Source organism: Microtus oregoni, unplaced genomic scaffold (genome assembly GCF_018167655.1).
Source record: "Microtus oregoni isolate MIOR12 unplaced genomic scaffold, Mior012 000005F_ref0000423, whole genome shotgun sequence".
Taxonomy (NCBI): Eukaryota; Metazoa; Chordata; class Mammalia; order Rodentia; family Cricetidae; genus Microtus; species Microtus oregoni.
The window spans coordinates 38,176,919-38,202,146 of NW_024543064.1; the positions used below are offsets into that span (position 1 = coordinate 38,176,919).

The 25,228-nt window shown below is 35.9% G+C and overlaps 1 protein-coding gene across 1 annotated transcript in view; it reads right to left on the reverse strand.

Moving 5' to 3' along the window:
* The window catches only part of Agbl4 (AGBL carboxypeptidase 4), a 1,095,236-nt gene that overhangs the window by 639,378 nt on the left and 430,630 nt on the right, over positions 1-25,228 (reverse strand). Inside the window, exon 4 of the mRNA XM_041652936.1 lies at positions 7,678-7,772. Coding sequence (XP_041508870.1) covers positions 7,678-7,772 — 95 coding nt within the window. The remainder of the gene's footprint in view (positions 1-7,677; positions 7,773-25,228) is intronic.

Here is a 25,228-nt window from a genome sequence, read left to right on the forward strand (position 1 = left end):
CTTATATGATGTAATATATACCTGAGATAAGAGAGTCATACAAAGTTTTATTTAAGCTCATGGTTTTGTAGTTTTCAGTCTGTTAATAGGTGGACTCTTTGCCAAGAGCCTTTAGTAGAGATTCTGGAAGACAATGGCCAGAACAAAGGACAAAGCTAAATTCTTCAACCCATAGCCAGAAAAGAAAGAGAAGAGGAGGAAAAGTATGCCCCAAGACCAAAGCACCTCTCGCTCTGGGCAATACTTAAAGTTTCCACCATTTCCTCTTATCACAAGTTGGGGACCAACTCTCTCACATAATCATCTTTGCCATTCATTTTAGGTTCAGCCTACAGCAGCATTACTTTGTGGTCAGCACCAGTCCATTGACAGTTGTGCATGGCACAGGAATACTTTCCATGTGTTATTGTGTAATCTATTGTATGGTAAGACCTGTGTTAGATAATAAGATCATTTTTGATTCTACATCAAACATATTTGAAGACAGAAAATAAACCCTATTGTTTTGCCCAGGTTTTCACTTTCTATTCTTTGTTCTGGATATTCTAAAGCTCTTTATACATCAAGAACCTCTTTAAATTATTTTTCAAAAGAATTAGTCTGATGGTAAGAGACAATCTTAGTTTTCTTTAACATTGAACGACTTGATTTCTTCTTAATTCTTGCTGAGCAGGGGGGCTGTGGGCTCTTTGAAAGAAATCATGGTACTTTACCTGGCCTCCGTGGTGATTTTCTATCCCTCCTTTTCAGAAATTTGACTATGATATTTTTTGACAGGGCTTTCTCTAGGTCTTCCTGTCTGGAGTTTACTTATCTGTAAGCTTATGTCTTTCCAGGCTGGAGAGATGGTTCAGTGGTTAAAAGCACTGACTGCTCTTCCAGAGGTCCTGAGTTCAATTCCCAGCAACCACATGGTGGCTCACAGCCATCTATAAAGAGACCTGGCACCCCCTTCTGGCATGCGGACACACATAGAAGGAATGTTGTACACATAATAAATGTATAATCTTTTTTTTAAAAAAAGTTTATGTCTTTCCTCAAATTCAGAAAGATTTCAGTCAATTCCTTCTTTTCCAGCCCATGCTTCCCTCTCCCTCAGCAACTCTGAAGGCATGGATATTAAAATGGTTGATACAGTCTCATGGGTCTCTGAACATCTTCGACTTTCTTTTAAATCTGTTCTTTCTCTATTACTCAGACTGGGTAATGCCTATGGTTCCATCCTCTCTGTTGCATTGGGGAAAAGACAGGCAGATCCCTGGGGCTCACTGGATAGTCAGCCTAGTCTACTCACTAGGTTCTAGGCCAATGAGAGAGACCTGGTCTGAAAAAACAAGCACATGGTACTTGAAGAATGATATATGAGGTTGTCTTCTGGCCTCCACACAATCTCACCTACACACAAGGAGCACACATATGCATACCCATATGGATTCATATACAAAGGAAAAGGAAGGAACTGCTGGTAAGAAGAAGAAACTAAAATCCTGACTTCCTGCTTTTCTTTGCCATTAGTGGGTGTACGTGGGGGTAGAAGTTTCGGTTTTCCACTTGTCTTTTATTGAATGAATACATTTTCTTTTCATGCTTTGATGGATTATGTCAGTGTTGTCTCAATATCACATGTCCTGCTAAACTGATTTCCTAGTTCCTTTTAAATAAGAACCCACTTTTGAGAGCATTCAAAAACAGTTCTGTTCTTGCTGCCATTTGCAGGACACCAGCTTCCCAGAAGACATTGCTGCACAGATCAGGCAAAAAGAAGTCCAAAGAATATGTTCAGAATTATTTCTGAGGTGCTCAAAATCCTAGAAGCCTCTCCACTGTCCTGGAACTTGTTCTGTAGACCAGTCTGGCCTTAAACTCAAAGTGATCTGCTTGCCTCTGCTTCCCAAGTGCTGCGATGTAAGGCATGTGCCACCACCGCACAGCTCAATGTCAGTTCTTAATGCTTTCCATATTACAGCTCTGATATAATGAAAGTTGGTGACTACCATTTTAAATTAGGAACACATTTTATGAGAGTGCATATAACAAGAGCTTATATTTAGTAACTAGGTAGGTTTTAACTTATGGGATAATGATAAAAATTGATGCACCAAAGCTGAAATTTGTATGTTATGTCTTCTTAAAATGTGAAAAATCTAAATACCTAGAAATTAGAAATAAGGGCATAATAATATAAATTGTGGGGCTGGATAAATGTCTCAGTGGTTAAGAATACTTTCTGTACTATCATGAGGACTAGAATTCCAATTCCAGTATATACACAATGAGCTAGTCATTCCACAAATGCTGTAACTAAAACTCCAAGGGATCTGAAGCACTTGTCTGGCATCTGCCAATATACAGTTAACAGCATCCCTTCATCTTGTTCATCCCTAATATATTCTCTATTCAGCAAGACTGAGTCTCCTAATATGACAACCACACTGTGATTTGTGTCTTCTGAGTACCTAAATTTCTATCCACTGCTAGTAGAACCAAGTACATCTCCATAGACTGCATTATGAAGCCTTACTCAACTTAACACCCTAGTGACTCTCCAAATACAAATGGGGATTCTTTCATGTTTCAATCATATTGATTTGTGGAACAAAAGATAATGTCTGTAGAAGGAGGGCCTGCTTGTTCGTCCAGGCCTCCCAGCTAGCTTAGATCTGAAATAATCACACAGGAACTGTATTAATTAAATCACTACTTGGCCCATTAGCTCTAGCTTTTTATTGGCTAACTCTTACATCTTAATTTAACTCATCTCCAGTAATCTGTGTAATGCCACATGGCAGCTGCTTACTGGCAAAGTCACAGCATGTCTTACTCTGTTAGCAGCTCCATGACATCTCCCTAACTCTGCCTTCCTCCACCCATGATATAGGCCAACCCAATATTTTATTCATTAGCCAATAAAATCAACACATAAACAGAAGGACCTCCCATACCAGTTGTCACTCATTTTTGGTTTTAAATATATTCTACTATTTCATGTATATATGCTTCCACCTACTATTTATATTTTAGCTCTCAGAATAAATGATATTTCCCGAGGAAGTATCTTCATTCTTGTAGTGGATAAGATTTTAAAATCTTTAGTTACTTATTAGTGTGTGTGTGCAAGAGAGAGCGACAGAAGGATACAGACAGAGAGACAGTAAGGAGGGGAGAGGGAGAGTAAGAAGGAGAAAGAGAGGGAGAGGGAGAGAGAGAGAGAGAGAGAGAGAGAGAGAGAGAGAGAGAGAAACTTCATAGGAGCATATACATGCCATGGTGTACTTGGAGATCAGATGACAACTTTAATTGATTTTTCTACTTTCACTTTATGTGGGTCCCTTGGTTTAAATTTGGGTCACTGGGCTTTTGTGGGAAACACTTTTATCTGCTAAAACATCTTGCTACCCCTAGATTAAGTCTGAAATGATATGTAGACTTACACAGCATATTCAATCTCCCTATTACACTAGTTAACATATTTCCCTAGTATTATAGATTTTTTAGTACAACATACTATCTATTATATTATATCCATATTATAATATATCCATTAACCACCATGCTTAAGAGCCTCACATAGTTACAGGTGCGTTATAAGTACTCAGTAATCAGTTATTAATAGGCAGATGGAAGAGAGGAAGGGTGGGAGAAAAACGCTCACAAAACTCAGCATTATATAAATCAAGGAAAAAAATCAGGGAGTTTGAAATTTTGTTTTACTACCAAGATATTTTATTTCTTTTTTTTAATATTTATTTATTTATTATGTATACAATGTTCTGTCTGTGTGTATGTCTGCAGGCCAGAAGAGGGAACCAGACCTCATTCCAGATGGTTGTGAGCCACAATGTGGTTGCTGGGAATTGAACTCAGGACCCTTGGAAGAGCAGGCAACGCTCTTAACCACTGAGCCATCTCTCCAGCCCCTACCAAGATATTTTAGACTTTAAAAAGTATTTATACATCGATTTCACATTTGCTTTTTATAACATAAGCAAGTGATATTATTAATATTACTTTATTACTAGTTACAAATCCTTTTAAAAGGGAGCAAGTATTGTGCATTGTTATTTCTTCCTCTTGTAGTCCAACTATTTTTTGTTCATGTCCCATCCATTGACAATCCAGTTGAAATACCACCTTCTCCATAGAGTATCTCAACTCATCTCTAAGGCCTTCCCTACTAACACCCATTTGTTTTCTCTTCTTAATCCCACACAGCATTCTCTATGTATTTCCTAATGTTTCCTCATAGTATGCCTATAAGCAATTTGCAAAAACAAAATCAGATCAGGTTCATATTCATCACCACAGAATCTAGCACAGACTATATCAACAATAAAATATTAAGTAAAAATTACTTTTGAAGTTCATTCCAATCTTCTTAGTCTACTGTAAGGGAAATAAAAGATGGTATTTCAGATCAGCCGAAGACATACATCAACATGCTTTTCTGTGCTTCTTGTGTTCGTTCCCTTCTCCTAACACTGCCATCCATTGCATGTGGTTGAAATAGTACACACAGGTTCATGAGTTTCTGGCTGGCATTGTCATTAACTACTTGTGTAAATATTTCTACCCTCAATTTCTGTATATACAAATATACAGATCTCAACTGTCTAGATATGCCAGTTTCCAGCAGTGTTCACACATAGTAAACTTACTTTTGGCACTATTAAGAAACATTGATGAGTTGTGACTGAAAAATCCTAGTGGTACAGACACTAACCGTAGTCATTAATAGGGTTAGTGTGTGAACAGAATTAATTATACTGCACTAAAACAGTCAGAGCATTTCCCGTAGCCTTGCCATTTGCTACAAGATATTTTTACTTTATTTTTTTTTTTAGCCAGGAAAGAATTGGGTGATCATATATTTGCATGATGGCTTCTTAGATGTGTCTTTTCTTCATTTACTTTCTATAACTAACAGGTTTACAGATTCATGCTAAACCCAAAAGTCTTGGGATCAGTTAATAGTTCCTCATGGGACACATCAAGAATATTTTATCTTGAAAAGCAAAGAAATACTATTCTTCAATATCTCCATAGATAAAAGTCCAGATAATGTAAAACCTTTAACATCTATCCTGAGGCAAGAATTTTTCTAAAAACTCAAAATTTACTTGCTATTACAAAAAAATCCCAGGAAAGAAAAAATATTCATGTCTTTATTCTGGGAAAACTGGAATTAAGCAAGCACTGAAGGAGATATTTTAATAGTTGAATCTGCAAGGTACTTGCTAGGCTTGGATCAAGCCATTTCTCTGGAGTGCTAAATTGTGATAAATTTCTTAAATTCAGCAAAATAAGTTATTTTGACAGGAAAATGATAATGGCCACTGGGAAATTGAGATAATAGCTACTGGGAAGTAGGTTCTGGTCTAGGTAACGAACAGAAGGAATGAACAAATATCCTAAGGAAAGAATAGCAAAAAGAACAGAAAGGTTGTTCAATATAAAATAATGACAATTAGAAGAATGGTTAGGATCTCTGGAGATTATTTAATAAAAATTCTATGAAAGTTCTCTTTGCATATTCATATCCATTCTGCACTCCAACATTTAATACAATGCTCGAAATATCCCGATAAACAAATATATAAACATCTAGAGTGAGGAAAAGAGTAAAACAATCAGAGAAGCTTCATATTCACATTCTAGGCATCAGAAGGAGGAATCAGATAAACAGAATGTTTTGCACAAGTTATTTTGTGCCCAAACTTGAGGCTATTTCAGACTAGAAAAACTCAAGGACTGGATATGGATAATTGCTGTTGCTAAGGCCTGCCAGCAGTGAATATAGGCACTAGCTTGTTTCTAAGGTATTATAATACAAATGCAAGGACTCATTAATATTTCAAAATTGAAAGAGAGAGAGAGAGAGAAAGAGAGAGAGAGAGAGAAACTAAGTGTAGGTGCCAGAATGAAACAATTTTAGATATAAGATTTGAGAGATGAGGAGTTGTAGGAAAGGTGGGAAAGAAAGAAAGGAAAGCAGCGGGGAAAGAGGGGAGAGAAAAGAGGGGAGGGGGTAAGAGGAGAGGGGTAAAGAGGAGCAGTGAGAGAATTAGAACACCCAAAGCTAACACTTGGAAAGGTAGATAACAATTACTGTTGCTGCATAAGATCTTAATACAGAACATGGAAAAATGTTCCTATGAACAGATAGTCATATTGTTTTACTGACTTGACATATCCATCAACACACATGCCTGCCTATATTATTGCTTTCTTGGCCTAGATAGAGAGACTCAGGTCTTGCTCTTTGCCCAGAACACATTGACAGAAAGAGATCAAAAGTGCAGATGCTTAAATGATTTGATGCAGTAAGTATAAACATGACCAGAGATAATTTTACCATTTAATAAACAGTTTTCATAACTGTTATCAAATGTATGCATTTTTAAAACTGAGCCTCTCAAGCTAGCATTTATAGAAAATTGCCAAGCATCATTTGTAGATAAAAGCACAATTTCAATATTTATGAAATGCTAGTTTTCTATAAATACAGACATTTGGAGACTATCTTCTCACTAGTCATTAAAATTTGAACAAGGATCAAAGCTAGAATAATATTAACAACCCCTTGCATTTGTATATTATTTTACATATTATTAATAATAGATAACATTTATTGAGCACTTAGCAAGGTGCCTTACATATAAATTCTCATAAGCAATTCAGTTCAGTCCCCAGAGCATTTGTCTAACACCTACTGTGTGACAGATGACTAATACTTGGTTTCTGTTTTTAAAAACTCTCATCTAGTTAGACTCAACAAACGCTGTTGTTGTAAATAAATGAATAGACAGAGGCTAAAGATGAAGCAGTTTCACAGTCCGATGAGGCAAAATATAAATAACTAGGTCCTCCCTTAGCTTTGATGGCTTTGAGAAAATACTTAATTATTCCTAGCCTCAACTTTTTCATCTGAAGTTTTTTATATTTAAAAATGTTTCTTAGAGAAGTGTGGAAATATTAACCATAGAAGTAAAACGTTTGCAAAAGAATGAGGTTTCAACAAATGGTGTGGTTGTTATTATTATTATTAATATCACCATCATTACAATTAGTAAGCAATCCTACCTAACTCTAACTTGTCTCCTCCTCAGTATAGTGATGGAACAAATAAAACTCTATCATCTATAAAACTACAATGACTTTAGAAAATACCATAAAAACATACACACAGAAAAGAAAGGAAGAAAGGAAGGAAGGAAGGAAGGAAGGAAGGAAAGAAGAGAAATATATCCAGAGTGTCAAACCATTTTTGTGACATGACATTGCCATCTGCAAATATGCTGAACTGCATTCACAGCTATTCTGGGATGCACGTGATCATCTATATTTAGAGTAGACCAAAAGAAGAGGAGTGGGCAGAAGTCCAATTTTAAGTATATTCCCAAAGATACACAATAAATCAAAATGAGACAATAACTTTACCAAACATCATGCTGTACCTAATCTCATAACCAAATGTTGGTTCTAGTAAACATGGGAAAAAGTTCCTAATGTTCTGAAAGAACAGTACGTAGAGCCCAGGTAATAGCCATCTAGAAGCTCCACTGATTCATATTTCTCTGATACAATAAAGTTTTGCCCCAGCTATGAAAAGGACAAACTTTAGCAACAAGTCAAATTTTCTGATCAGAAATAGATCACCTCACCACATGGGTCACTTACCATTTTGGTCTGCTGGTAGATTTCACCATAGGCGCCATCCCATCTCTATAAAGACTCTTGGTTTTACTGAAGTTAACAATGTTGAAAATGACCCTCTGTAAAAGAAAGAGAAAGTTGTCAAAAGTCCTTGCTATGTAGATTGCCACTTTTTAATAATTAAGGCAGAAAACCATAAGCAAGGTTAAAGGAAGCCATGCGGTCTCGCACCCCACAGTGCAACAGACATCGTGGACTGTAACTTGTTTGTGCCGGGGAAGCCCGAAAGCTTACAAATCTTACTCTTTTGGAATTAATTACCACAATCGACTTTCACTTAATTAGTTTTGGAGCCCTGAAAGCCTGATATTTATTTCTATAACTAACATTTCAGGGTTTTGTGACCTGAATTATGTTATTAGAATACCTGATGTATTATGAGATGATAATAATTCCCATGTTGATATATGGTAGTAATTGTACCTACCTAGTGGGGTTCTGATAGGAACTAAAGGAGTTAATGTATGTATATTGTTTCAACTCTCATTAGGTAATACAAGAGCCTCTATAAAATTTAGTTACTAATTTCCCATCTTTCTCTAGAACAATCTAGAATTTGTTCTGAAATAAATTCTGCCATTAGGGTAAAGGTAGACCTTTGATGTTCAATGAGACTAAAGATGCTAACAGTACTAAATTATAATGGCAATATTCTCCAGCTATTGGAGCTCTTTGATGAGATTTAGAGATGTTTACTCCTTTCTGTGGCTTCACTGCGCTATCTTCTCCTATAGGCTCAGGATGTGAGGCTCAGCTCTAATCTGCATGCATTGTAGAACCATGGGTGCTCAATAAACCCCCTCCTCTTGTCCTATTACCCTCACAATGAAAGAATGGAGTGTTATAGATGCCTAAGGATTTTCTAAAGTGGCAGTGCTGACAATAACAATCAGATCTTTGTTTTAATGAACACATTTTGCATAAGGGAAAACAAGAGCTTATGAAAGAAAGATGAACTGGATTGAAACATACCCAAAACCACTGATACATATCCCATGATGCCTGAAGACTAGGACTCAGGCAATTAGAATAGAAGGAGGAAAGAAACAGGCTCTGAGATTTTACTTTTATCAAGCCTTTCCCTACACTTACAAGTGAAAAAGATAAAGCTTAAAAAATTCATGGATTTCATTATTCAACAATTATTTACATGAGGTTGTTGTTATATAGATTTTACAGAAAAGATCTTCCATATTCTTCCATAACTATAAGTAAAACATATATTTCTCCATTTTACAGATATGAAACTAATCATCTGAGAGGCTACTTCACTTGGTCAATGCCATACAACTAGTAGACAACAGTATTTATATTTGAATCCAGTAGTTAAAATGATAATTCAGCCATGATTTTACCCTTGAGTATTTGCTTATGAAGAGTCTAAGACAATATAACACCTAGTAAATCAGTGTTTTAATAATGGAAAAAAATATGATAGCAAACTTTGTTTTCAAAGTTTTGTTTTACTAAAAAAAAGAACAAGATCAAGACCACTTCATCTGTCCTTGTATTTGAAACTATCATAAAGACTTTATTCCATGAAATAAGTTCTCAGAAATAACTTGTGTTTTCTTTTATCCTATGGGACTCAACCACTGACCCCAACTCCAGGCATTTCAGACCTCCCTTCTGTCATTACATTAAGTCATCAAGAATGTCCAAGGCTGCTCCATTATTAATAACTTAGATCTGCTGGTTGTCAGTTCAATTACTTTTTCCAAGGTCTTGGCTACTATCTGATTTAAGAAAATCAATATCAAGGGGACAAAGGGCCTTTGAACCTCACAAGGCATAATCCCCTCTTTTCTTTTGAGATTTCAAGTGTCAAATCCATTTCCAGTGAACTTAGAATCTGTATTATATATGCAGGAGCTAGATTATCAATAAAGAGGGAAAGCTAATAAAGAAATGATACAATCAGACAAAGTGAAATAAAAAGGTGGAAAGTAAGTGGGATTTTTATTAATTATTAACATCTTACTATTAGAAAATGTCTCAAGTATTTTTAGATATTTTATATTATGTAACTACTACATGCTTAAACAAAAGTTGTATATTTTAACTCCGTTTTGCACAGGAGAAAAAATTAAATCTAGCAAGAGCCAGGTATATTGCCTTTATCCAATGAACAAAAATCTTCAAACTAGTATGGTGAAATTGGGACTTTTCTTAAGCCTCAGGATGCTCTGATTGCAGAGGCCCACGCCTTTGCAGCAGGATTACATATCCCCCATAGTCTCCCTCCGTGCATTTGCAAGGAACTACCTCCTGCCCATTCAAAATGGCAGCAATTGGTGATGAGAATCAAATAATCAAAATGAAAAATTTTATATCAAAAAGAAGACTTAACTAATGATCCTTAGTACTCACTATGCTCCTAATTTCCAGGTAATCATTTCACTCATCTTTATTGTGCCTTATAGATTAGAATCACCTGCAAAAGTTATGAAAACAGACCCTTAGACTTCAACGACAGAGACTCTGACATTTGAGCCATTTCTCCTTTCCTTTGAGAGTAATGAACTGTATGAGGCAAAACCATTTGTTTCCTCTCATTGTTATAGTTTGACTATCAACTGTTCCCCCACAGGCTGGTACACTGAGGGGTTCTTTGCTAGCTAGTGAGCTTTGGGGATTATAAAGACTCTGAGCTAATCAGTGAATGAGTTTCATGCATTTCAATATGACAACACTTTAAAAGTGGTGGGAGGATAGAACTTGAGCTTAGTTGGAGTGAGTGGGAAAGTCACTCGGGGAACTCCAGAGAAAGATGTATCTTATTCCTGGCCGTTCCACAATCTCTATCTACTGTAAGCCATGCAGCGACCAGTCTCTTCTAACATGGCTTCTTTTGGCCTTCTTGTTCTGCCTCACCTTAGGCTCAAAAGGACAGGGCCAAGGGCACATGGACTGATAACAACACAACTAAGAGGGATAACCGACTCAGAAATAACCAAAGGAAGCCACAGAGGAATTTAGATTATGAAATTCTAGTATACTACAAAGCATCTAAAGTGACTAATAAGTGTTTTCAACACAAGAGAACACCATCAACAATAATAAAATCTCACTCACTGCCCTTAAACATGCAGTTGACTTTACATATTCATCTCTTAGTTTAAATGCATAATAGATGTTACTGCAAGAATAATCAATAAGCTATAAGAAAGAGACAAAGAAATCCAGAATTAAGCACACAGAACAAGAGATAAAATATTAACAAGATATAAAGAGGAAAGAAATGAAACTCTAAATGCATCTCCTTAAAAATTGTCTTAAAGGAGAAATGATAAAGAGGCAGAGACAAAATGAAGAGGAAAGGTCAGGGTTGTGAAAGGCATAAATACTCAGATTTGGAATTACAAGACCACCCAAAGCAGGCTTTTTGAAAAATATATGGAAAAAAATAAAGACAACAGTTTTAAAGCAAACAAAAGAAGATGCATGAGACCAGTAAGCCATTGACTGACTATAAGGACAAAATGGCTTCTTTAGGCAAGCTAATCATAAATAGTTTAGCCACTAATCTTGTTTCTCAGCTCTCTGACCCACATCCTTGCTTGCTAAGTGTTCTCTTCTTTCTTCTCCTTTATGTTTTTGGGGGCTTACTTTTATTTTTAAAAAGTGTGTGTGTGTGTGTGTGTGTGTATGTGTGTGTGTGTGTGTGTGTGTGTATGTGTTTGTGTGTCTGTGTGGGTATGTACATGTGAGTGCAGGCACCTACAGAGCCCAGAAGAGGGTGTCAGACCCCCAAAAGTTAGAGTTACAGGCAGTTGTGAAAAGCCTCACGTCATTGGTTCTAGGAAATCAACTCGAATTCTCTGGAAAAGCAGTATGCACTACGAAATGTTGAGCCAGATCTCCAGACACCAAGTGCTCTTTTTATTAATAAACTGTCTCCATTTCTACCACTATTCACATGTTCCTGGCAAAGAAAGACCTTGTTCTGGGACAGGAGAATATAGAAATCCCAGTTGTCACCCAGACTACTCCTCTACCTGCCCATGACATTCTCTTCTTATCTCCCAAACTCTATCCCCCCTCTCTCTTACTCTTTCTCTGTGTATGACAAAATTGACCATATCACTAGCTAAAAAAACCCCACAGCACTCAAAATAGTAAATTGCTATGAAAATTCAAATCTCATAACAGATAAAATTAATCAAAGATGATTTACAAATAATCTATCTCATCAATAAACACATAGAAAGAGAATGTGAGACTTTTCAGGTAAATAAAGAATACCTATAAAATTTACGTATATATATGATAACAAAACAAATGTTATTTTAATTATTTTTATATTAAATCAAAAAATAAAAGTGTATTTCAAAATGATAGCAAAATAGTCATGTACTTTGAAATATTAAAACATCCCCCATAAGTTTCCATGTGTCTAAGAAGAAATACTGACAAAAGATAGAACAGTTTTAGAATTCGATGTTAACTCACTATTATGTATGAGAGTTGTGACACACAGCAAAAGTGGTCCACAGACAGGTTTTTTTAAATTAATTTATTTATTAAAGATTTCTGTCTCGTCCCTGCCGCTGCCTCCCATTTCCCTCCCCCTCCCCCAATCAAGCCCCCCTCCCTCGTCAGCCCAAAGAGCAATCAGGGTTCCCTGCCCTGTGGGAAGTCCAAGGACCACCCACCTCCATCCAGGTCTAGTAAGGTGAGCATCCAAACTGCCTAGGCTCCCACAAAGCCAGTACGTGCAGTAGGATCAAAAACCCATTGCCATTCCACACACAGGTTTGACCCTTAGGGTCAAAACTTAGAAAACAAGAAAGTTTAGAGAAGTAAGGTGCTATGCCGTCTGCATATAAAGAAAGAAAGACAAAACTTTGGAAGCATGTGGTATCCTTGAAGACAAGAGTTCTATGCAGGGTGTGGCCCAAAGTATTACTAAGAGAAATGGAACTAATTATCCATCTCACACCAAGTCCCAAGGATTATTACCCTTACTCTATGTGGCCAGGTTTAGAGATTCACATTATGAAGAAGTGGAAGCAAAGAGAGAAATTCTGGATTCTGAGATGGCAGACACAGCTGAGAGCAGGTGCCAGGCATTATTGTCAGATTTAAGTTCCAATAGGGAGGTTAGAAAATTCTCTCGCATCACCAACCCCCAAAGGTAAATATTTACTAATGTAGACCCAGAACACTGCCCCTAATAAAATACAAGCTTGTTAATAGCAAAATGTAGGGGGCAGAGAAAGTCCTGAGTGGGTGAAGTCCTGAGTGAATATGTATTTTGACATGAGCATGGCCTAATGAAGACTCTTGAGACCAAGCGGCCCATGATGAATCAACAAAGCTATTGAAACACGTGGGCTAGGCACAAGAGGGATCGCAAAGCCTTCTCTGGGAGTCTTGGTATGAATGCTTGGGAACCATTGGTCAGGGTGTGCAAAGATTATCAACTGCAGCTTCCTCCTCCAGATGTTTACAGCCTGAGACTATTCATCTATCCAGCCTAGAAGCCTAGATAACCCTCCTCCTGTGCTGTATCTAACAAACATGCTGAGGTTCCCGGTTGCAAGGGTAAGGATTAGAGCATGATCCCAAAGTTATTGTAAGTATGTCTGTATTTCTTCCCTTTACTCATTTCAGTATTGCCCTAGCCAGGCTATATGAACCAGAGCCATGCAGAATATGCAGCAGAGACCAAGACAAATAAACTTACAAGAACTTGAAGAAGCAGTCGGTTTGTACTAGGTTCACAGAAAGCTAATGTAACAGAAATGGAATCAGATATTACACGGCACTAGGTCAGTGGCAAAATATATATATATTGAGAGTTTGTGGAAGAATTATCTAGCAGCAGAAATATTAAAGAATGAAATTATCTATAGCAAAGGGTCAATAAGTCCTATCTAAAATGAAGAGGAATCTATAGTAAATTGTAGAATAGAGATTTTATTTAGACATATACAGATGATACAGAAAACAGTCAAATAAATCAAAGTGATTTCTGTTAGCCTAGGGGCCAAATCCTGACCGCCTTCTTTCTTTGAATAAAGCCTTACTCATTCATGGCTATGCTGCTTTTACAACATTGGCAGTAGAGCTGAACAGTTCTGCAGAAATTTAATAGCTCTCAAGTCTAAATCATTTGCTTTCTTATTCTTTATAAAGCAATTTTCAGATCCTAGTTTTAAAGAGCAAGAACCAAAAGTGAGGGTATGAGCAGGGGAGTGTTGGGGCAGGAGCAGGGGAGTGTTGGGCAGAAGCAGGGAAGTGTTGGGGCATGAGCAGGGGAGTGTTGGGGAAGGAGCAGAAAGTGTTGGGGCAGAACATGACTTTTAAAATTATGTTAATGGTTTGTGAAATGAAAGAAAATTAAAAAGGCAGAAATTTATGAAATTCATTGTGTAAGGCTCTTCAAATCATGAAGGCAAAATCAGGGAAGATCTCATGGAAAACAAAACAAGTGTAACCCATTCTCAGTTACAAGCTGGGGTGGAAATATTCTAAATATTACCCAGGAGTAAACTTCCATATGACAAAATAATACACATCTTAAGAAGAAAAATGTAAATCAAACTTAAAAATACCTATTAACGTTAGTTACCATACTAATAAATTAAATAAGAAATACTAAATTATCCAAAGATACAAGTAGAGAAGGCTACTGCTAAATTTAATATTTATTCAAAAATTTAAAAATTCCTTACAAAGTAGAAATTCAAGAGTATCTCATATTTCGTATAACCTCTATTAAAATTTATAGCAATTATACTTATTGAAAAATATAAGAAATATTCCTTTTATCATTAGGAAATAAAGTGTCAATAATCTTGCTTCTATTAAAAATCATACTACAAATTCTAGTGCAGTATATTTGAAAAGGTTCCAGAGAGAGACCCAATAGTAATGACAACTGCAGCCAAATCTCAGGTCTGAGCTGGCTCTCCAGAGCCAATTCCTGCAAGTTATTCTCCCCTACACACACACACACACACAATGGAGGTAGGTCTTGTATCTATCTGTTGCTTTCATTGGTTAGCTAATAAAGAAAACTGCTTGGCCTGATAGAACTGAAAATTAGGTAGGCGGAGTAAACAGAACAGAATGCTGGGAGAAAAAAGCCGAGTAGGGAGTCGCCATGATTCTCCCACTCCAGACATACACAGGTTAAGATCTTTCCTGGTAAGCCACCTCGTGGGCTACACAAATTATTAGAAATGGGTTAGATCAATATGTAAGAGCTAGCCAATAAGAGGCTGGAACTAATGGGCCAGGCAGTGTTTAAAACAATACAGTTTCCGTGTAATTATTTCCGGTATAAAGCTAGCCGTGTGGGCGGCCGGGTGCCAGGAATGTAGCCCGCCACTCCTATCACAACACACACACACCCAACTAACTAAATAAATAGACAAAATGTAATGTAAAATTTAAAACTTAATTGGAGATTTACAGTTTAACATTTTTTACATTTAATTTTTTCTGTGTATGACTATGTGTCTGAGTATAATAGCCTGTGATCAGAAGACAGTGCCAAATGTCCTCAACTAGAGTTACAGGTGGTTGTTTGCTGTGGAGCACTCCTTCTGTGTCCTGTGAATATGCATTCCTCTCATTAGTTAACAAAAATGCTGGCCTATGGCAAGGCAGAATAAGGCTAGCTAGGGAAGTGAAACTGAAAATGTTGCGGGGGAGAAGGGTAGGGTCAGAGACATGCAAACGAGCTGCTGAGGAAGAAAGACATGCCAGAGGACAGGAAAAGCCACAAGCCACATGGCAGTATACAGATGAAAAGAAATGGGCTAATTTCAATGTAGAAGCTAGTCAGTAATAAGCCTGAGAGAATGGCTGAGCATTTGTAATTAAAATAAGCCTCTGTGTGTTTATTTAGGACCAGGCAGTTGGGACAGGGAAACTTCCAACTTCAGTTGTAACCAACCTGTGTGTTCTGGAAACTGAACCCTGATCCTTTGTAGAATCACTAACTGCTCTTAACCACCCAGCTATATCTCCAGACCAATAATTAGAAAAAAAAAATCTTAAAGTTCATTTTTATTAATCATGTGAAAGAATATATAAAATAAAAGAAATTGAAAAAGTATTTACAGTAAAGAACGGTGTGTGGCAAGAGCATCAGGAGTTAAAGGTTATGTTCAATTACTTAGTGAATGTGAGACTAGCCTGGGCTACATCAGATTCTTTCAAAAGTAAGAAAAGAAGGAAAGTAGGACGAACAGCAGGAGAAAGAAAAGGAAGAGGGAGAAGAGGAGGATATGGAGGAGAAAAAGAGGTGGTATCTAGGAAGAATAATGGATGGCAAAACACCACATAAATTTCAATAATAACTCTAAAGCTTAAATAATGTTTTAAGAGATGTAGCTTATACAAATTATGAATTAAAACCCTAATAGAAGTAAACAAATTACATAAAAGATTTTAAAACAAAAACATTATGTCGATGAATTTCCAAATTTAGAAAGAAAGAGCAAATGCCCATTAAGACAAAAACCTTCATTACTAACGCTGACAGAGGAAACACCAAACTAGCATAGTTTTATTGATGAATAAAGACAATTATATTGACAACTTTCTCACATACAAAGGTCAAAGTATAGCAAGCTTCACCAGAGAATTTGCCCAATGAAGTGACAAAAAGAAGACACCAACGCTGCACAACATGCACGAGAGAACTGAAAGTGAGAAAGCACCTTTCAGTTTGTGCTGTGCAACCACATAACTTTGACAATAAAATCTTAGAGGCTTTCTACACAAAGGGGAAGTCATCTTCTTTCACACACACACACACACACACAAAATTATACCAAATTGGTGACTTGTATCCACTGGAGGTGGTGGGAATAAATCATAGTAATTTACACCACTCTAGGAATTCAGTGCTTTAAAATTTTTAAATGAATCATAATATATTTATAGAGAAAAAGAGTTTACCTCAAATGTCAAATAAAAGTATTTGATAAAATGTAGTGCTCTTGAATTATAATTACTCCAGAAAACTGATTATAAGTATGTTCTTAATCTGATAAAGGTTATCTACCCAAAGGAAAAATGCTTAAAAATGCAATCATAATATCATAATTACTCATAAAGAACATATAGCATTTTTACAAAGTTTGGAGACAAAAAAGAATGACAGCTAGTACTACTGCCACTCCTATTCAGGATTTTCTACCCACAGCCACAAAGCAATGAAAGTAAGAACAAAGAATGCAGTTATAAAGACAAAAATAAAACTTACATATGCTACCAAAACATATCCTTTTGTATGAAGGATAGTCCTAGAGAGTCTCAACTATTGGAATTCATTGATACAAAGTCAATATTTAAATTTTCATTATGTATTTACATGAAATCAAAAAACAAAAATAAAAATTTCAAGGTATTTTGTAATTGCTTCAAAAATAGTAAATACCCATATATAAATGGAACCAGAAGTACAGAACTTTTAAACACAAAACTATAAAACATTAAGACCCAAGAGTAAAAAATGGAATAATCTAGTATAAGTTATTCATTGGTTAAAATTAATTATTAGAATCAATGCAAGTCATCAAAATCACAGCGTATTTGTGTGTATATGTGTGTATTTATATCTGTTCGAATAAAATTTTATGTCATTATAACATTTAGCAACTGCAGAAATGTTTAATAATAAAACAATAAATGTATTATGAATTAAAACAATGTGGCCTACTAATTTATTAATTAAGTTGATGTTGTTTTATAGTCTATGGAGAAAAACCAATAAATCAAATTAAAGAATCTAAGAACAGATTCAGTGTATACTAGCACAATGTTATTGGTAAGTAGGTGTAAGGTTGACTACTAGAAATGGGTGATGAACCAATGGAAACACCAATGGAGACAAAAATGCTAAATACTAGAGTTAAAATAGTCCTCATCCCTTACCAAGGAAAATTCATGCAACAGATGGAGGCCATTACAGAAAACCTCAACCAATCAAAATGCAGAGTTGAAAAGCCCAGTCCCAATAGATGCATCTACAAAACACTCCTGCACCTAACTAATGTCCAGGCAAGTTTGTGGAAGAGGATGTAGAAAGAAGGTAAGAGCCAGAGGATCAGGGTATTTGATGTGAGATTGTGACTCTGAGTAGTGTCAGAAGGTACACCTATACAATCTCACCAACATGACTCTCAAAACACAGATTGAACAAGGAAAACAACAATAGACATGCCAAAGTGGAGAGGGAAAGAGTAATATTCCTTGACCTTACCCAAAGAACTACAGCCAACTAAGGAATGCTGAGAATGGGAGAAATAGTCTTCCCCAGGGAAGAGCACAATGATTGGTTATCTGATACCACACTGTCAGCCCTGAAAACATATATACAAATAACATTATACAAACTGAACTGGCTACATTTAGAAATATAAATGTGTACATATACAAATATGCATGTAATGAAAAAGAGGTCATGAATTTAAAAGAAAGCAAGAAGAGAGATATAAGTTCTTAGAAGGAGGAAAGGAAAGGGATAGATGTTATAATTATAAATTTCAAAAAAAAAATTTAAGGTGCTAAGTCACGGTCTTTTGAAGATATACCAAATTGTTGACTTAAAGAAAGTGGGATAAAGATGTAACTAGACATGCCCTTGAAAAAATAATGTCTTAACTCGTGGATATATGATCATTCTATTAATTGTCAAGGAAAGAAAAATTAAGAAATGAGTTTATTCTTTACTCATGAAATTAGAAAAGAATAATAAATTTGAAAATATCAAGCAAGGATAATTATGTAAAAAAGAGTTGTTCTGAATATTGATGAATATGCAAAATAAAATAATCTCTTAAAGGGAAATTTGGCAACAAAGTTGAAGGTATTTAGAGCAGTGACCCTGTAACAATGCACTCTACTAAGAAATTTATACACTGCATAAACAGACACAGGAGATAGGCACTGTAGTCCATTTGTTTATTAAAGTAAACAACCAAACCATTTAACTCAGAAGAGTAGATAAATTTTGTTTCATTGGCAAAACAGAGCACCAGTCAGCATTTAACATGAATGCTCTAGAGGAACAATTATCCAGAATTGTGTTTAATGAAAGGCAAAGTAAGCATCAGAACACAGAATGATAGCATTTTCAGTGTAGTACATGTATAAAAAATTATAAAATCAAATGTGAATAACACACACTAATTTTAGATGAGTGGTTGATTCTGGCAGAATGGAAAAGAAAAGGTATTTATGATACAACATTTTATTTATTAAAGTCAATAAAAGAAAGGAAGATGTGAAGGCTGACAAATGTTTGACTAATTTACAGATATTTAAGTTTTTCTAATAGAAAATGTAAATGTTTACCATCAGTGTCACTAGAAATCTTAATATAAAGTGTGAAGGGCAGCATAATATGTCTTTTTCAAATGTTCACTATACTGTTTTCTTAGATAAGTGATTCTTCTCTTTTATAATTTTAACTGTAATTTTTATAAATAATAACATTTAATATGCTAAGTTACTTATGCCTGAATTTCCACTTCAGGTTCGCAGATCTGAATTTTTATTCTGGTGACAATCCACCATTGCATTCATAACATTCATAATACATGATACACTTCTGTGATAGGAACTCTCCAGTTGATGTTCTCTTGTAGTTGTAAATGGTTTCATTCACACCCAGTGAAACCTCCTCTACCATTATATTTCATTATTCATTCTTATATGTCTTTATTATCTATAAAATTGTTAGATTATATATTTCTTTGACATTTTTCATAGTCTTTTTTCTTTCTTAATAATTTCAAAAATCATTAAGTGTAGATATACATAAGCTTTGAAGTGAATTTATTCCTTAATTTAGTCATGAGTAGTTTCCATATGAAAAATGCTAATAACTTCTTTTTTATTGATTTTTATTGAAGTCTACATTTTTCTCTGTTCCCTTCCTTGCCTCTCCCCTACAACCCTCTCTCAAGGTCCCCATCCACCCAATTTACTCAGGAGATCTTTTTTTTTTCTACTTCCCAGGTAGACTAGATCTATGCATGTCTCCTTTAGGGTCCTCATTGTTGTCTAGGTTTTCTGGGATTGTGGTTTGTAGGCTGTTTTTTTTTTTTTTGCTTTATGTTTACAACCCACTTATGAGTGAGTACATGTGATAATTTTCTCTCTGCCCTGGGTCTGTGTTGCCTCACTCAAAATGATGTTTTTTAGCTCCATCCATTTGCCTTAAAATTCCAAGATGTTGTTAATAACTCCTTTTGAAACAACTAATTCTTACTGCCTTCTCTTGGTAACAGAACAAGAACTAACATAATGGTAGAAGACTGTGTGGAGTAATTACATGATCCAGACATGTGATGCCATATAACCAGCTTAGTATGAATGGGAAGGATTACATATAGTAAATTTGCCTTGTTGTCATGACAAATTCAAAGCATAGAAGCAAAATATTTGAATGATTATTAAAATATAGGTTTCTGTTTATCTAACTCATTGACACTTTTACTTTCAAGTCAGGCTCCAGTTTTTATATTACTTCTTCTTAGACAAACCTGATTTCCTACATTCTGGAAAGAAATATTTGGAGTTCCAAGCCTACCCCTCATTGTGTGACTTTGACTATGATTTGTCACCTTTCTAGACCTGTTTTCCTCGTGTGTAAAGAAAGATGCCATATCTATATGATAAAGTCAGTAGAATTAAATATACTTAACAAAACAATGTGCTTAGGAAATAGCATACTCACACATATATACTCATGTTCATCTAAATGTATAAGGATAAACACTTAAATGTGTATATACTTGTTTGTAAAAATAAGGAGCTACATATAAGCATCATATATACATAGTTAAGCACCTTTCCCACCCATGCTGTCACCCAAATTCTTAAAACATGGCTAAGAATTTCTGGGATTAACATATCAAAAGTATAAAATCTGAAGTAAAATTAATCAGTTATTTAAAGTAATCCATGTCTATTACAGGGGTCACAAGAAACTAATGAAGCTTACTTATGAGTTGGACCTGAGTCTGGTCACTGGCAATTGTCAAAATCTTCACACAGATACTGGAGTCTGGCATAGGCAGTAAAGAGTTGGCTTACTGACTGATATGGGATTCCCCTTTGTATGATATGAATACCAATGGTTAATAAAGAAGCTGGTTTGAGCCCATTGCAGTACAGAATAGGACAAGGGGGGAATTCAAGCAGATAGAGGAGGAGGGAGTAGGTGGAATCAGAGCGAAGCCATGTAGTCTCTGAAGGAGACAGATGCCCAGGAACTTTACCAGTAAACCATGAGCCTCCCAGTAAAATACAAAATAATAGAAATGGATTAATTTAAGATGTAAGAGCTAGCTAGAAAAACACTAGAGTCATTGGTCAAGCAGAGTCAAGGTTCCCTGTGGGCGGCTTGCGTCTTTTTTCTCTGGCTGCTACATGGCGTCTTTTTGACTCTGCCAACTCTCTCTCTATATCTTTTTAGCCAGGCTATAATTTGTTAAGCCATTGGCCGAAACCCAATCTGCATCGGGGACTGCTTGTTCATTTCCTGGCTGCCCAGGCCAGAAATAATCACACTGAAACTATATTAATTGCAACACTGCTTGGCCAATGGTATCTACAGCATACAGAGGGGAATCCCACATCAACTGACTGCATATAGAGCAGTCTTCTCTCTCACAGAACACTGCGAAGGCAGCAAAAGTGACAGAAGAGGAACACAACAAAACATTCTCATCAAAGGAAGTTTAGCATATCAAATAAGAGTGTTACCTAAAGGACAGAAACAAAATAAAATCTTTCTTGGAGACCCTTTCTTCTTTCAACTCAGAATAAATAATCTACCAACATCCAGACACCTCCCGCAAATTCCTTTCTTTCTTTCATCAACTTGACAGCATTTCTTAGTTTTGTTCTAAGTTTTTATTCATTTATTCAAGAAAATATTTATCTAAACACTTCATTGAAGAAACAAGTATGAGACTCTTATTCTGCACTAGCTATGGTTATAGATATGAATAAGAGTGATCCCTTAACTCTTAGTCAAGGCTGCAAACAACACACACACACACACACACACACACAGAGAGAGAGAGAGAGAGAGAGAGAGAGAGAGAGACTCTCCAATGTTGAATAAGAATCAATATTACAGTACAGTCAAGGAAATGAAAAGTTTTGTCGAGGGGAGAGTCAAGTCAGAGTCTTGTTAGGTAACAATACAGGGCTCAATCTCCTTGATGCTGGGATTGTAGGTATGTGCCACCACACAAGCTTACAAAGTAGAATCTTTACTGAGGAACAAGAACTGGCCATATAGAAGAGAAAGTATGTAAGACATTTTTTTCAACATGAGCAAAAGTAAGTGATTTCTGAAATTAGTAACTTCCTGTGTCTAGAAGAAAGTATTACCTGAAATCTCTGGATAGGACAAGAGATGAGACCTGGGCATTAAGTATGTATGTGGCAGTCATTGAAGAGATTTTTATTTTCACTGAAAGCAGAATGAAGAGACTATTAAGTTTTTTCTACCATAAATATGAAATGTCCAAATCTATATTTTAGAAAAAAAATCTGGAATTAAATTGAATGAAGTATACCAGTCTCTGGAGAAGAACACAGTGAGTACAGATGCACCTCTTACACAGTCTCCTGAATAAAATACACAGGTAAACAAATCACTTAAAATCCAGTTTCATCAGTGCAAAAATATGTCAAGAATTCCTTGGGGCTGATATAGTACACAGAGGAAAGTGATCACATCTGCCTGTATGTGGATAATGTCTTTTTCTTTGAGACAGTTCATAAAAGAAAAGGTACAGTTCTGAGTCAAGACACTTAGGATTCAGTCTATAATGCATTTCCTCTGCTAGTGTTACTGTGTTTGATCTGTTAACAGACCAAGATCAAGGTCATGCCTTTCACTTCTTTTGAACTACAAAGCATATATTAAATAAAACTCATGTTTATGTTAACTCCTGCTCTCATGCCTTCCACAGTGATGGCAAGGTCAAGGAGAATAAATAGGCACAGCCTATAGGATTTAACCCTAAACCAGTTTCTAATCCACCAGAATAGTGAATATTTGCCAATATCTAATATGTTTCACATGCATGAATGTGTTATAGACATAATAGGATAACAGGTATACACATTGATTTGTTAAATAATGAAATACTCATCATTTAGGAGTCAGGGGATATTCAGTGCCTCTGAATTCTCAAACCTAAATGAAGAGGCCTGCAAATTTAGGTAAAATCAAATCTCCCTTCCACACTCATTAATTTACAATTTTTAATTTCTCTTGATGAAGCTATCACACCACTGCACTATTCCTCAGTGCTACCCACTTCTGATCTCCTTTAGGCTTGAACTTCTATTTATTATTATCCTTTCATGATATGAAGAATAAATTGATGTCTAGGATAAGCTCTCTTTAATGAGATGATCATTGATCATCTATTTTCTTATAAATGCTATAATTCATATTATTAGAATTAACAATGGTTGCAATTTCCCTTCCTAATATATGTCTATATTTCAAAATATGCACTTATTTACTCCTATATATGTATATATGTATATGTATATATATATGCATGTGCCTACATGAGTTTATGTATACCACATGTATGCTGGTGCAGAGGACAGGAGTGTACTCATCGGGTAGCTTGTGACCTCTCAGGTTTGAGCACAAGAAACTGAGCCTGATCCTCTCTAAGATCAGTAAGTGCTTTTAACCACCAATCTTTCTCTCCAACCCTGTATCTATATTCTTACTATTGGTTTTACTATCCTTCATACCAAGGACGAGTGAGCTTCATGAATCTGTGCTGAATTTGTGTTTCACCTGAGCCAATAGTATTGATGGAAGTTATACATATTAATTCTGAACCAAGACTTCAAGATGTCTTATGTGGTTCCATTGTTCTCTTTTGAACTCCCTACCACAAGCATTTGAGCTAATCCAGGATAAAATGACAGAACAAAGTAGCACTGTGAAGAGACAAGCAGTCCAGCTAAAGTTTCTAGTCAGATAATGTGCAAATTAGGAGAGAACTCAGGCAAGATTATAATCTAAAGTTGAATACTAATTAAGAAGAACTTAAATGAAGAAAAGGTTTAATTTTAGCTTACATCAAGGGCATGTACCACTCTGATAAGAAAGTGCTTTACTTCCATTACTGTTGCTATAATAAAATGCCCTGACAAAAGGCAACTTAGAGGAAAAGAGTTCATTTAGCTTAAAATGCCAGATTATACTCCATTATTTTGGGGTAGTCCCAGTGGCAGGAAATTAAATCATTTAGTTACATCATATCTATAGTCAATAGCAGAGGGACATAAATGCAGACGTGCTTGCTCACATGCTTGCTTGTTTGTTTGTTTGCTTCCTTTTTGTTTGCCTTCAGTTTCTTGATTATTGGCCAGGTAAGGACCCTAGTCTAGAGAATGGTGCTGCACACAATAGGAGTATTCTTCCCATATTAATTTTATAAAGTAAAACTATTCTCTACAGACATGACCACAGGTCAAACAAATGCAGACAATCATTCATGGAGACTCCCTTACCAGATTATTCAGTTGTGTCAACTACAGCTAATCATCACAGGAAATCACAGCTAGTGAGATCAATGGATCTGGTCACATTGTATCTACAGTCAGAAGGCAGAGGCTGGTGAATGTCCTGCTCAGGTTAATCTTTGTCTACTTTTTAATCCAGTACAAGGCCTAATCCATGAAATAGTACTGTCCTCACTGAAGGTGAGTCTTTCTACCTCAACTAATCTCACCAAGATAAATCTCCTAATTAATCACCACAAGATGATGTGGCCTATTGGACATCAGTGTCAACTTCTTTCTCTTAAATCATCTGTAATATGAGAAGGTAGAGAAAACATTATAGTCTACAGAGTAGAAACCCATGGTCAAATCTTGTTTCCACTACTCTTTGCAAACTTTATTATTTTTACACAATTGATACACCAATAGGCTCAAAACAATGATTTACTGGTCAGAAAGTATGCTATTTGGTCTTGGCAAGTTAACTAGATTTAGAATTACCAATAGACACACCTCTGGGTTTTACTGGGAGCGAACTTCTGAATTAACTGAGAGGAGAAGGTCCACCCTTGATGCAGCACCTTTCAAGATGTGTGGCAGAAGGCAACCTGAGGATATTATATATATATATCCCTTTGCTCCTTCTTTCTGAGCTAGTACATCCAAGGACATCCTTGTGAATACTAAGTGAATCCATGAGCAATGTAGTCACAGTGTCTGGGGCAGAGGTTATACATGGGCTTAGCAATATCTACTAATGAAGGCTAACCTGACTATGGCAACTTCTGAACACCAAATCTATTCAGAACACTAAACCATCATTATAATGTTATGCTGATAAGTAGTAAGACCAGAATCCAAAATCATGTTAGTTTAACTCTAAATTTGGTGGGCTACATTATAAACCAACTCTTTATCTCTTAATAACTGTCAGTATATCAGAGTTCTGGGTTGTCTCTGAAATGTCAGGGCAGTCACTAAGACCATATTT